The sequence below is a fragment of the Fukomys damarensis genome, unplaced genomic scaffold (assembly GCF_012274545.1).
Source record: "Fukomys damarensis isolate Sample0158 unplaced genomic scaffold, DMR_v1.0_HiC HiC_scaffold_19, whole genome shotgun sequence".
NCBI classification, from domain to species: Eukaryota; Metazoa; Chordata; class Mammalia; order Rodentia; family Bathyergidae; genus Fukomys; species Fukomys damarensis.
This window is the reverse complement of record NW_022900931.1, coordinates 56,650,819-56,664,758: the sequence shown is the minus strand read 5'-3', so window position 1 is coordinate 56,664,758 and position 13,940 is coordinate 56,650,819. Positions and strand designations below refer to the sequence as shown.

At 49.8% G+C, this 13,940-nt stretch overlaps 1 protein-coding gene across 6 annotated transcripts; it reads right to left on the bottom strand.

The window, feature by feature from the left end:
• Window positions 1-268: 268 nt before the first annotated feature.
• On the bottom strand, window positions 269-10,079 carry Upk1a (uroplakin 1A). 6 transcript variants are annotated; one of them, XM_010631828.2, is made up of 7 exons: window positions 8,803-10,079; window positions 6,586-6,786; window positions 3,897-3,971; window positions 3,690-3,797; window positions 2,340-2,519; window positions 706-789; window positions 269-627 (listed from the first exon to the last, which is right to left on the bottom strand). In XM_010631828.2, exons 1-7 carry the CDS (start codon window positions 8,881-8,883, stop codon window positions 583-585), a joined length of 774 nt encoding a protein of 257 aa, XP_010630130.1. In that variant the 5' UTR covers window positions 8,884-10,079; the 3' UTR covers window positions 269-582. The 6 variants fall into 6 exon arrangements, 2 of the variants coding, with proteins under 2 accessions (XP_010630130.1, XP_019064187.1); XR_004518003.1 differs by lacking the exon at window positions 269-627 and having other exon boundaries at window positions 741-789; window positions 1,965-2,519; window positions 6,586-6,903; window positions 8,803-8,891; window positions 9,167-10,079; XM_019208642.2 differs by lacking the exon at window positions 8,803-10,079 and having other exon boundaries at window positions 6,586-7,055.
• Between the last annotated feature and the right edge of the window lie 3,861 nt (window positions 10,080-13,940).

Here is a 13,940-nt window from a genome sequence, read left to right as displayed (position 1 = left end):
CTGGGAGAGAGGCCCTTGGCTTGGCTGTAAAGATATGTCTGGTGTTGCCCAAGAAATCCTGTCAGAGAAGGAAGCAGGTTTCCCAGCAACCTAGACTGAACTCCGGATCCAGACACGCCCTGGAGCCAACCCTTTTGACTCGGGGATTTGAAACAAATTCCAGTGTCATCCGGGTTTCTGCCCCATCCCTCAGAGAACTCTTACTCATTCAGCCTTGCCCCCAAAGAAAACACATTCGTCCATCCACTCATTCAGCGAGACAGTATTTATTGAGCTCGGTTCCGTGCTCAGCCCTGTGCTGGGTGACGGTGGGGCAGGAAAGCGCCTGGGGCAGAAAGGGTCCTTCCTCGCTCGGCGGTGGCGTGGCGATCCCAGTCTACGAGGGCTCCCACAAGCACAGACTGTTTGGGAGTAAGTAGTGGTAACGCCTGAGTGGAGGCCAGGTAGGGGTCCTAGGTGCAGAAGGGGACCGTGAGGGAGGTGGCAGCGCAGAGGTGAGGCGGCCATGCAGGCCCCCGGGGAGGAAGCAGGATCGCAGCGTCCGAGCAGCAGCGTGGCTCCGCCTCTGGTCCTTCAGGTCCCTCAGAGCGTGGTGTAGAAATACATGGCTATCAGCATCACAGGCAGCTGGGGAGAAGGCGGTGAGATGGGGGTGCTCGGGGCCCGCTCCTGGCTCCCTCCCGCCTGCGGGCTCCCGCCTCTCACCGTCCACATCAGGATGGCAAACCCGAACCAGGAGATGCCCCACGTGTAGCTGTCGATGGCGTGGCCGATGTGCTGGAAGCAGCCCTGCAAGGAGGACGGCGAGGATTGGGGAAGGTTCCCAGGAGGCTGGCGGCCGAAGGCCAGTCACCGAGTGCCCTTGGGCAAGGCGTTTCCTTTCCTGAGCCTCAGTTCCCACCTGTGCGGTGGGGATCGTGGCTGTGTCTACATCCCAGGGAGGCTTCAGGGGACCCAGGAGGTAATGTGGAACCAAGCCCAAGGGGCTGCTATGAACCCTTAGGTTTAGACCGGTTCTGACAACCGCCCCTTTACAGATGAGCTCGAGCAGGGCTGGGGCCCCTTCATGCAGCCCCTGCCCTGGCTTGGGGCTTATTCTCTGGGGACTGTGCTGGAGGCCAGGCTAGCTCTGCCACGCGGGGCCGCAGGGCCTGGTATGATTCTGGCCCTCTAAGCCTCAGTTTCTCCATCCTTGAAGTGTTAATCTTGAGAGCAGTCGCAAGGATTCCACGAGATGATGATGTGTGCGCTCTGCACAGAGGGTTTGAGGATGGCGGCTCTAGTCTGCCCCTGGCCATGGTTTGCAGCCGGCCTCCCTCTCTGGGGCCCTTGATCTAAGATGTGCTGCCGTAGGGCACCCAAGCAGCCAAAAGCAGCCAGAGGGGCCAGTGGGACCAGTTCTTTTCCTTGTCTACCCTCCTTTTTTCTTTTTAGTCAGGACTAGGGAATTGAACCCAGTGCCCTTTGCACTGAGGTACATCCTTAGTGCATTTAAAAAAAAACAGTTTTAGTCAGGCGTGGTGGCGCACGCCTGTAATCCCAGCACTTGGGAGGCTGAGGCAGGAGGATCGCTGAGTTTGAGACCAGCCTGGGCTACATAGTGAGTTCCAGATCAGTCTCAACTACATAGTGAGACCCTGTCTCAAAAAAACAAAACAAAACAAAACAAAAAAGAAAAAAGAAATTTAAATTTTGAGACAGTGTCTCATTAAGTTGCTCAGACTGGGCTTAAATTTAGCATCCTTCTGCCTCAGCCTCCCAGAGAGCTAGGATTATGGGCAAGCACCACCAAACATGACTCTAGTCTACATTCCTATTCCTCTCCCTGGCTCTGAGCTGGCCTTACATAGTTAAAGAACTCTTTGAGGGCTGACTATCCAAATTCAAATCCCAGCCCCCTTTCTAATTAGTGAACAACCTCTCAGTCTTAATCATCTGTACAAAGGGGTCACTACAATCCTTACCTCATAAGACTGTGGCGATGATTAAACAAGATAAAAAGCAAAAGCACTGAAAAGAACAGGTGGCACAAAGGACAAACCCAACCAACATGGGTCATCAGGGGCACTGTGCTGTTGACATCGCTGTGGTTGTTGCTCTCATTCCTGTGCAGCCTGGGACAAGTTGCAGGAGGCAGGTGTGGGTCAGATGGAGCTGTGAGCATCCTGCTGACTTGCAGGGAGAGTGGGGAGAGCAGGGCGAGAGGAGGGAAAGGGAAAGCCAGAGAAGGGAGCCCAGGGGGAGACAGACAGACAGTGGGAGGGAGGAAGTGAGCACCAGAGAGTGAGCAGAAACCAGGGAAGGGCAGAGAGGCAGGTGTGGGGAGGTGAGGAGCGCACCTTGATGAACAGGTAGTCCACGTGGCCCAGGCGACAGCCCTCTTCACTGAGGGGGATAAAGTTTCCCGTCCGGCGACAGCACAGCGGGGGCCAGGGGAACACCACCTCCGGAGTGGCCGCACGGAAGGCTGACGTGTAGTTCACCCAGTCCATGGGACCAGATGTGCCGCAGCACTCTTGCTGGAGAGACAGGTGAGGGTGAGGTGGGCTAGGGCTCAGGGAGGGCGGTCTTGCGCCTGAGGTCACCCAGCAAGTACAAGGCTGGCCTTTGACAGCTGAACCCAGCCTGTCCAGGACAGGTAAGCTGATGGGAGGTTTGGACCAAACCCACACTTGTGTCTTTAAAAAAAAAAAATGGTTTTGCTGATAGCTATGCTGACAAAATGATACAAAGAGATGGATTTTTTAAATTTCCTACTCCCAGTGGGTGCATAAATTGTAGCCTCTAAATGACAAAAATATAGGCTGGCTCCCGGCACTCTTGGAGGCTGAGGCAAGAGGATTTCACGTCTGAGCTCAGCCTGGGCAATTTAGCAAGACCTTATATTAAAACTTTAAAAATAACAAGGACTGGGGCTGCAAGTCAGTGTAAATGCCCTGGGTTCAATCCCTAATACCAACAGCAAAACAAACAAGTAACTCCCTGCAAGAAAGCCCGGTAGTCTTGAGCATCCTTCAAACAGTTCAGTTCCTGGCTGGCTGTGTGATTTAGACTGATTTGGGACTCCATCTTCCCTTGAGTCCTCAGTTTCTTCCTCCTCTTATCCAATATGAGAGCATGGCTTCTGGAACCTGGTGCCTGGGTTTGGATCCTTCCAGTTCTGTGACTTAGCAGCTGTGTGACCTCACGACAGCCATCAACCTCTGGCCTCCGTTTCCTACTGATCAAAAACTGATCTCTGTGAGGATTATAGAAATTTTACAGGTGCTTTCAACAGTGCTGAGCAAGAGTTGGTGCTCACTAAATGGGTGCTGCTCTGGTTACTATCAGTATTGCTGTGGGGTGGTACGGCTCTAGTGTGCGAGGTATGAAACCCAGCTCTGCCACTTACCAGTCATTAGTGTCCATTGGTGAGTGACCTTCCCTTTCTGAGCCTGTTTACTCTTTTGGAAAATGGTGATAATCAGAGTTCCCTTATCCCGTAGGGACTCTTGAGTGGCCATCTTGCAGGCCCTTATTCATGTACAAGTGGCTTGATGGGAGTCCCGGGCCCTTCCAGAAACCATGCCCACCTCTATCATGTTTTTTGTTTGTTTTGTTTCTTTATGGTGCTGGAGGTGGAACCTAGGGCCTCAGACATGCCAAGCAAGCCCTGTCCCACTCAGCTGTGCCCCGGCCCTAGTGCCCACCTCCATCATGACGCGGTCCCAGAGGCGAGTCAGCTCCTGGCCCTGGTCTGTGTTGGCACTGTAAAGGGTCAGCATCTGCTTGGTGATCAGGGATGGGTTGGACACCATCTGTGAGGGTTGGGAAGAGCAGGGGCCGGCAGGGCTGGGTAGGGGGGAGAGGTTGACCTCTCCCTCCCCCAGCCACGCCCTTCCTGTCTGCCTGCTCACGTAGTCACGGTGGGTGTAGGACGTGATGCAGGAGGCGCACTCGAAGATGTAGACAATGAGCATCAGCACCAGGTACTGGGGAGAGACACAGCGGGGGCGGGGGGACAGCAGTCAGAACAGAGCCTGGGCAGACACAGCCCAGGGAGAGATGGAGCTCTAAGGAGAAGAAATGGGATAGGTTGGCAGGAGATGTGGTCACTGGTAGAGGGCTCACCTAGCATGTGTGAGGCCCTGAGTTCTATCCTCAGTGGTGCAAAAGGAGAAACAGACTTTTTGCTTAGGGCGTAGGCAGTGTGAATGGTCACATCTGGGTGACAGGTGCTTGGGTGTTCACTGCTAAGTTGTCTGGCTTCTCTGGATGTTTGAAATATTTTATAATAAAATGTCAAAATAAAACAAAATCGTAACTGGCTTGGGGGTGGGAAGCGAGAAAGAATGACTGAGATTCTTAATACCACCAGGGACCCTGAGGCACAGATGCGGGTAGAGACTGGAAGCTATGAAGGAACTAGGGTGAATTTTGCCAGATTCATCCATGACACGGAGGGCAAAAAAAGGCTCAATAGTTGTTTCATGAAAATTCCTTCCCAGTCCCCACCTGTCTCTCCTCCATAAAGCAACAGGAAGCTGGGTGTAGGGATGACGGCTCGCCTGAGCGCTGGGGTAACATCGCATAGCATGGCTGACTGCCTCCAGACAATGACCTTATCGCACCGAGAAACGTGTGCTCAAGCATTTACAGGTGAAAGACTCGCTGTCTAGAATGTGCCTCAACAGACAGGTAGAAGAATGTGGCCAGGCAGAGTGGGCAGTGCCTTGAGCTGGTTGATACCAGGTGATGGGGACACAGGGTTCAAAACGCCATTTACTCCACCTTATGTCTGAAATTTCCCATAACAAAATTTTTCAGATTCTGTGTATTAGTTAATGATAAACTAATAGGGGAGCCAGGCATAGACATATTTGTTTTTTTTTTTTAACTAGTTATGTGAAATGTGGGGCTTTGGTTAAATTGTTATGCTAGGAAATTAAACATAGGATAAGAAAAAAAAAAAAAGAAAAGAAAGGACAGAGGGAGAGAAAAAGAGAAGAGTGAGGCAGGTACAGTGCTATTAAGCTAAATCCCCAGCCTGAAAAAGAAAAGAATGAGAAGGAGCGAAGGGAGAGAAAGAGAAACCTTTCATAGCTCATTAAAACGTATTTATTTATTTATATTTTCTTTGGAGGTGGTGGCGGCACTGGGGAATCAAAACCGAAACGTTCGCACTGTTACATCCCAGCCCCGTTTATTTATTTACACTTCGAGACTAGGTGTTGCTAAGTCACTGAGTGGCCCAGGCTGGGCTCCAATGTGTGATCCTCCTGCCTCAGCCTCCCAGAGTGCTGGAATCGTGGGGGAGCACACCACGACTGGCTCCACAGTGCTGTTTTATTCAGGATAAAGCCAAGTCCTGCGAGGCCCACTAGGTTACCACCTCCCTCGTCCCTCCTACCCTCATTCCCGCCCTCTGTGTTCCCCCTGCCCATCCTCCCGCAGTCCTCGTCTCTTCTCACTTGGCTGTGGCCACACTGGACTCCTGGCCTCTGAGCCTTTGCTCTTGCTGACGCCTTCACCTGAACTGTTCCTCCTGAACTGTTCCCCTGGTTTGCTCCTCATCACCTGGGCTGCTGCTTCCTCCGGCCAGGGGTCTTGCTCTCCCCTAGCTCTTACCTCCCTTCCCCACCCTCCTGGTCAAGGTTTTTATGTTTTGCTCACTACTGTCACCCACCACGTGGGCTTGGCCCGTGCTTCCTGCTCAGTTAACATTTGTGGACTGAATATGTGCTTGCTCCCCGGAGTCTAAAAGATCCCCCCACAGTGCAGAGAAACACAGCATCGCCTCTGTGTCTGCAGAGGCCGCACTGGGATCCCTGCTCTCCCAGGCATCTGGAAAAGGCCCTTGGCTTCTGCCAGCCTCAATTTCTCTACCTGGTAAATGGGTCAAAAAGCACGAACGGGGGGCTTCCTGGAGGACTGGGGGAGCTCGCCTTCCACGGTTATCGATGAGTATGGGTTGGCAGAGATTAAGAGCATGGGCTCAAGAGTGGAATTTCCCAGGCGTAACTTTGTTTTTGTTGTTGTTCTTTCTGGTTTTCGAGAGAGGGTCTTGCTATGTAGCCCAGGCTGGTCTCAAACTCCCAAGTGCGGGATTATAGGCTTGCGCCACCACGCTCAGCGCCTCAGTTTCAACTGGCTGGGCCACTTGCTGGTTGTGAGACTTCCCCTCTCTGAGCCTCAGTTTCCGTCTCTGCCAAATAGGGTAAGAGGATGACGACATTGACCGTCTCTCATGGCAGGCGTGGGAAGAAAATCTCCCGGCATGTGGAGAGCACTTATAACAGATAGCTGTGCTGTGGTGAGAGCTCATGAGCAGACTCTGGAGGCCAACTAAGTGGGGTTCAAATCCCAGCCCTGCTACTTGAGTGGAGGAAGCAGAGCTTCCCTCCATTTCCGGCACCCGTTTTCTTACCTGAGGTGACGCCTGAGCCTAGGTTAAGGGGCCAAGGCACCATGAAATGAAATGATGCTCGCGGGACCTGAGCGAGGTGCCACGTGGAGTCCACATCTGTGCCTTGGTAGCTGTTATTATGACTGTGACAATGCTGTCCGGGCCCGCCTGTCACCATCCACCCCACCCCGGGGTCTCACCGTGAGGATCATGGACCGATGGCGGCAGAGTGCTGCTCCCACACCGAAGCTGGCCACCACGAAGAAGGAGAAGCCGCAGAAGATGGCAATCCAGGCCCCAGCGAAGACATCATCCTTGCCCGAGATGCCCATCAGCGGGTACACGCGGTACTGGTCAGCCGTTACCCATACCGTCTCGGCAAACAGGGCCAGGCCTGACAGCTGAATGGGGCAGCGGGTTACAGACAGCATCTTCTCTCTTCCGAGCCTCCACTGTCCTCTCAGAGTGGTCCACTGGGCACGTGATGAATGGCAAAACCCTCGCTCCCCATGCTCAGGCTGGGCAGAAAACAGGGGGAGAGGAAGGACCCAGCCAGAGCCCTGACCCCTACATCCTAGCTGCCAGATGAATTTAAGGAGAAAGGAGCTGGGCATGTTGGCACACACCTGTAATCCCAGCACTCTGGGAGACTGAAGCAAGAGGATCTAAAATTCGGGCTCAGCCTGGGCAACTTAGTGAGATTCTGGCTTAAAATTAAAAATCAATAGCCTGTCAGGGATTTAGCTCAGTGGTGCCACTGCCTACCTTGCAAGTGGAAGGTCCGGAGTTCGATCCCCGGTCCCCCCCTCCAAAAAAAAGAATCAGTAGCCAGCTGTGGTGGCACACGCCTATAATCCCAGCACTCAGGAGGCCAAGTCAGGAGGACTGCAGTGAGTTTGAAGCCAGCTGGGCTACATAGTGAGTTCAAGGCCAGCCTGAGACCCTGTCTCAAAAAAAACCAAAAAATAAAAAAACCAAAACCAAAACAATAAACAAGCAAACAAAGGGCTGAGGATGTAGCTCAATGTGAAGGCCCTGAATTCAAACTTCAGTACCAAAAAAAAAAAAAAAAAAAAAAGTAAAGGAGATGCCACAGACAAAGCCTGGAGTACATAGCCAGCACCAAGGAGATGTAATCCTCTGAAGCGGAATTAAGGGCTGTGGCCATAATACTGCTAAACACATCTGTTTATCCTTTGGTACTGCAATTCTACCTCTGGCAATCAGTCCTGCAGCTACATGGCTCATGCAGGAAAACCACAAATCCTCAAGGCTTGTCCCTGCAGCACTGTAATAAGAGGGCCAGAGGTCGCTCGGTGAAGTGCCACGCAGTGGTCAGAGGGGCCAAGAGACTCTCTGTGGTCTCATTCAGAGTGGACTAGTGGCTACGTGATCCGGAGAAAACTGAGGGTACAGGGTAGGATGAGAAATGAAAAGGAAGGGGAGAATATAGGCATGTGTGTTCTTATTTGCTTGGATTTGATTACAGAAATATCAGAGAAGTTAGAAATTCAGTCACCCATGTGTTGGGGCATGGGGAACAAACAGGGAGACTTTTCTGTGGACAACTCTGACAACAATAAAAGCTAACACCTGTGCAGAGAACATGCTGCAGGCCAGGCATGGGTCCGAGGAACTGCTTTATGTGTGAGAATCATTACTGTTACCAGCTGTAGTGTCGTGAGGCTGTTCTGGCCAGTATAAGCTGCAACTGCATGTGCTCAACTCTGTTCTAAGCACATTAACCCGAGGATTCATTCTATCCTCACAGCACACCCATTTCTTCTCCATCTTACAGAGGAAGAAGCTAAGGTCTAGAGAGGTTATGTCACTGGCTCCAGGTCCCACAACTCAAAAGCGTCTGTGCTGGGATTTGAACCCAGGATGTCCAGAGCCTGGTACAAGCATCCCTTGTCTGTCTGTGTATCTGTCTTGCACTACCAGGGATTAGAGTGGACATTTTACCACGAGCTACATTCCCAGTCCTTTTAAGTTTTTATTTTGAGACAGGGTCTCACCAAATTGCCAAGGCTGGACTCAAATTTTTGATTCTTGTGCCTCAGCCTTCTGAGTACTGGGATTATAAGTGTGCTACCATGGCAACAAAATATTTTTAAGCCAATAATAATTAAAAGACACTTATAATTCACTACTATGGGCCTCTCGTGTGCCCAGGCATCACTTTATATCTCCCATGATGTTACTGACGATGGCCAGCATCAGCCTATACACAACGAGGACCTAATCTACAGATGAGGAAGAAGAGGCACCCAGAAGCCAGGCTGCTCCCTTAAAGTCACACAGCTGGGGAAAGGCGAAGTTGCTAGGGTCCCAGGCCCCCAGCCCCCATCCCAGCTCAGGACTGCCGCCTCCCAGCAGGCCCCCAGTGGGCCTCCCCAGTGCCGAGAGTGTCTCACCAGAATAACGATGTTGCCCATGACCAGCAGCCCCACCACAATCGAAGATCCCTTCTCTTCCTCTGCTGTTGCAGGTGCCATAGTCCTGGCTGGGACAGATGAGTGGGGCTGAAGCAAGCAGAGACCAGGAGAGGAGGGAAAGCCCAGCTGGAAGCCAGGCTCCACTCCACAGCCCAGCTGCCAAGGATGCTCAGCTCTCTGCAGGCTGCAGGCTGGCACCAAAGTGCCCAGCACCCCGTACCCAGGCAATGGACCTTTCCACAGCAGGGAGACCTAGGCTCAGCCCTGGAATCCCTGGCCAGAACTCGGGGCTGGCTTTCCGTGAACCTTAGCCCGTTCCAGACTCCCAGAGTCCTCTCCTCACCTTCTCTGCCCAAAGCCTCTCTGGCCAGCCACACATACAGTGGCTCCCTTTAAATGCTCAGGCCCCCACTTGGGCCAGTCTTCAAGGAAAGAGGGAGGGTGCCAGAAGGAGGGGACAGCAGACCCAGCAGGCACAATGGGAGAAAAGATTTTATGAGCTCCCTGCCCCTCAAGTGATTTATAGACCTGAAATTCCAGATTGTGCTACTGCCCGGCCACCTGGGCAGGGTGATGTGCCCGTGGCCTCCCGTTCCCAGGCCGTTTTGGAGGAGGGGAGGGCAGGGCTGTATGTGAGTGAAACATGAGACATTCCTCGCCCTAGGAAGTGGGTTTTCCTGGGAGCAGGAGACTCCTGTGAGTCCGTAACTTCCAAATGCCTCCTCTGCTCTGTGTGATTTCAGAAAGTGGCTCCTTCAGGAGCCTGGGTGTGTGGGCAGCACAGGCAGGGATCTCGCAGGCTGGGGAGGACAGGACTGGACCAAGGGAGGAGGATGGGGAGATGAGGGAGGGGTGGGAGGAGGCTCAGAGGTTGGCTTTAGGGGCTGTGCGCCGAGGCAAGGAGGATGGGTGAGATGGGTGTGTGAGGGGGTTTAGGAAGAGTATGACAGGACAGGGGAGAAGGGCTGGGCAAGGCCTCGAGAGTCTGTAATCCCACAACCCAGGCTGAGGCAGGAGGATGGCAAGTTTGAGCCCAGCCTGGAGAATTTTTCAACTTGTCTCAAAAAAAACAAAACAAAACCAAAAAGAAACTAGGGATAAAGCTCAGTGTAAAGACCTTGGATTCAGTCCCCCAGTCCCCCTTCAAAGGGGTGAAAGGAGATACAGCGAATAGATCTGATGGGAGAAAAATAGTTCAGTCCCCTAGTCCCCCCACCCACCACAATGGCAGGGATTTAGCTCAGTGGTGCTGCCTGCCTCACAAGAGCAAGGTTCAATCCCTGGTACCAACCCCCCCCACACACACACACACCACACACACGAGATAAGAAAAGTCAATTAGACATAAGGGGAGTTCTTTTTCTTTGACTTTTTTTCCCCAGCACTAGGGATTGAACCCAGGGCCTTTGCACTGAGCTACATCCTCGATCCTCCTCCTCCTCTCCTCCTCCTTCTTTTTCTTTTGAGACAGGGTCTCGCTATGTAGTTGAGACTGACCTGGAACTCATTATGCAGCCCAGGCTGGTCTTGAACTCACAGTGATTCTCCTGCCTCAGCCTCCCAAGCGCTGGGATTATAGGCGTGCGCCATCACGCCTGGCTCCTTTTCATTTTTTAGACAGAATCTCACTAAGTTGTTAAATTGCCTGGGCTGGGCTGGAACCTGTCATTCTGCTTGAGCTTCCCAGAGTGCTGGGACTGCAGGTATGCGCCACCACACCCAGCTTTTCTTGATTTCATGGGGGTGTTTAGGTGGTGAAAGTCAATCAAGCTGTATGCTCATAAGTATATTTTTCAGTATACTTTTTAGAATTTTTAATTACAGATCCTTCTAATGAGAATAAAGATTTCTTTTCAATATTCTGGAAGTAGAAGGTAATGATAGTTCAACAGCTCTCTGAATATATTAAAAATTGAATTATAAAATTTAAAACACTGAATTTTATGGCATGTGAAAGCAATTTTCTTTTTTTATTAATAAAATTTATTTTATCCCATTCCCCCCAAACCCCCCTTCCTATGTACAAAAGCTTTGCTTTTTTTTTTCCTTCTATTAGAAACTAAATTTTAAAAATAAATCACCAAGTTGTTTTTCAAGGCAGGGTGCAGTGGCACCTTGGTTCACAAACTTGATTCTTTCCACAATTCTGGTTGCAAACCATGTTGCATGAGAACTGAATCAAATTCAATGGTTACGTTCAATGTTGACCTTATGGGGAAATCTGATTCAGTTCTCATCCAGTTCAGTTTGCGACCAGAATCGTGGAGACAACTGAGTTCATGAACTGAGGCTCCACTCTATTTCAAGCCTTTTTATATGCATTTTTTATTTTTCAGTACTGAGGATTGAACTCAGGACCAAAAGCACCACTGAGCCAAAACCCCGGCCCTCAAACTTTTTTTAAACCCACAAACTGCTTCCCATCTATGTTGAAGAAACCATGGCATTTTTCTGGTATATCCCACTGCCTGCATTTTGCTGGTTTTTCCTCATAAGGTTATTTGTTTGTTTTTTGAGACAAGTTCTCACTGTGTAGTTCAGGCTGACCTGGAACTATGTTGCCCAGGCTGGTCTCGAACTCACAGTGATCCTCCTGCCTCAGCCTCCCAAGCCCTGGGATTACAGGCGTGCGCCACCACACCTGGCTCCTCTTGAGGTTATGTAGTTTGTGTCCCAGACTCCATGCGGATGAGCAGGCCATTAGATCTGTCCTAGAGCCCATGCTAGCTGCAGTGTGGTCTTCCTGCCAGCATCAAGTTTGTTAGCAAAGCAGAATCTCAGTCCCACCCCAACCCACCCCAGCCTGACTCAGAATCTACATTGTTACAAGATTCCTAAGCACCCAGTGCTCCAGCTTGCTGTACCTCAGACTTCTCTGGGGAGCATCAGCTCTCTCAAGGTCTGGCTGTACCCCAGGCTGATTCTCTAGAGCAGAAACTTCTGGGTTTGGTTATGATGATGGTGGGCTCTTGCTCTGGACAGATACAGTGGTATGTTTTTTGACAGATCTCTAATTCCTCCTTTCAGTAAACTCCTTCCTCTTTCAGAGTTCCTCCCTATCCCCCAACTTCCTCATTCCTGATTGCAGAGGGGAGGTAACAAGGACCTACAGCATACACATTCTGTTGAATTTCTTCCCTCCGTACCTCTCTCTTCCTATCCCCTCTGTACCATGGACTGAACCTAGGGCCTTTGCATTAAACTACATCCCCAGCCCTTTTTAAATTTTGATAGGGTGTCACTAAATAGCTAAGTTGCCCAGGCTGGGGTAACTTGTGATCCTCCTACCCCAGCCTCCCAGACTGTTGGGGTTATAGACATTCTCTACACCAGGATATTTTTGAGTCATTTCTGCAAAGTCAGACTAGAGCCCAATTCTCCAGATTTGTATTTTAAGAAATTTCTACCTCAGTTTAAGCACTTTCGGAAACCAATGAAAATTTCCCTTTAGTTTTTTAAAATTTCGTTCATAAATATTTCAGTATTTGTTATACTATTTTAAAAAGATAATAGCTTAAAATATACCTCAATGTTGTTATCACACCTAACAAAGTATCTTTAATATGCAGTCAGTGCTCAAGTTTCTGCTTCATAAATATTATATATTAATAATTAGCTTGATTTAGGATCTGGATGTATTTTTTAAAAGTGCGTGTGTGTGTGTGTCTATGTTAGGGATGAAACCAAGGCCCTCACACATGCTAAGCAAGTGCTCTACCACTGAGCTACACCCTCAGCCTTAAGTATCTTTTAATCTATATTCTTCCTCTATACCTCCTTTTTCCTTGCCTTTGTGTTTATAGGAGAAAGTGCATCATTTTTCTGTAACTTTTGAGTCTATTTTTTCCCCAGTTGCATGCTATGATGCAGTTAAACAAGTTCCCCTGTAATTTCTGCAAATAAGAAGTTGAATCTAGGGTTATAGTCAGATTCACAATGGAATACATCTCCAGTTCTAGGATCTCACTAAATTGCACAGGCTCGGCTTGAACTTGGAATCTTCCTGCCTCAGCCTCCCAGAGCACTGGGATTACAGGTATGTACCACTACACCCAGGTATACATCTTGATTTGTCACTAGATGCCTTGTGGTTTCATCTGAAATTTTCTTTGTCTTAAGCTCTTTACTATTGCCATGCATGCCATAAACTTTACAGTCCTTAAGGTTCCTAATTGTGCACCAGTCCTCATCCTCCTGGACACCCCCCCACAAAGTCCCTCCTAAGGCGATTTTCAATTCTATAATCCTCTCTGCTCATTTGAACAGACAGGCGCCAGACAAGTTTATCACTCAACCATTTGAGATTTGACGTCCTGATACATTATTCAGCCACAAGATAGTTCTTGAGCTGACCAAGGTTTCACAGTTCACTGCAGATGAGTCTGGTGGACAGTTAGCACAGTTGTTGTGTAGCAATTCCTTTGGGGGCACGGTGAAAGAACAGTTCTTAGTTTGGCCTGCTTAAATGACTTCCAGTAAACAGTGATCAACACGGAACAAGAAGAAATTCATAATCTATTAATTTCTCAGATATAATAATGCTAGTGTGATTATGTCTTAAAAATTCATTATCTCTAAGAGATGTGCATTCATTCTGGAAAACATAATTTTCCAGATTTGCTTTAAGCTGGATGTGGTAGCATTCTAGGAGGCTGAGGCAGGAAGATCAAAAGCTTGAGCCCAGGCTGCGAAACTGAGGGACACGCTGTTCCAGAACAAAGATAAGAAGGGCTAGGGGGTATGGTCAGTGTGAAGGCCATGATTTCAATTTCTAGTACCACCAAAAAAAAAGGGTGGGGGACTTACAGATGAACCAAAGAGGTCATGAGCTGATAATCACTGAAAATAGGTAACCAGTACGTTAAAAGTGATTACATTATTTTCATATAGTTCAAAAATCACAGGAGAGCTGGACACATGCCTATAACCCCAGCACTCAGGAGGCCAGGGCAGGAGGATCCCAAGGGTAACTTAGCAAGACCCTGACTCAAAATAAAAAAGGGCTGGCTGGGAGCCGGGGATTTAGCTCAGTGGTTCCATCACCTGCCTCACAAGCACAAGGTCCAGAGTTTGATCCCTGGTACCAAAAAAAAAAAAAAAAAAAAAAAAAAAAAAAA

Bases quoted from the DNA above. Each gene is read 5' to 3' on its own strand.
- Upk1a (XM_019208642.2), bottom strand. From the start codon at position 6,999: ATGCCCAGCTCCTTTCTCCTTAAATTCATCTGGCAGCTAGGATGTAGG. The intron at 790-2,339 runs GTGCGCTCCTCA...TCCTCCTTGCAG, and splicing joins TGGACTACCTGTTCATCAAG to GGCTGCTTCCAGCACATCGG. The intron at 628-705 runs GTGAGAGGCGGG...CCTTCTCCCCAG, and splicing joins TTGCCATCCTGATGTGGACG to CTGCCTGTGATGCTGATAGC.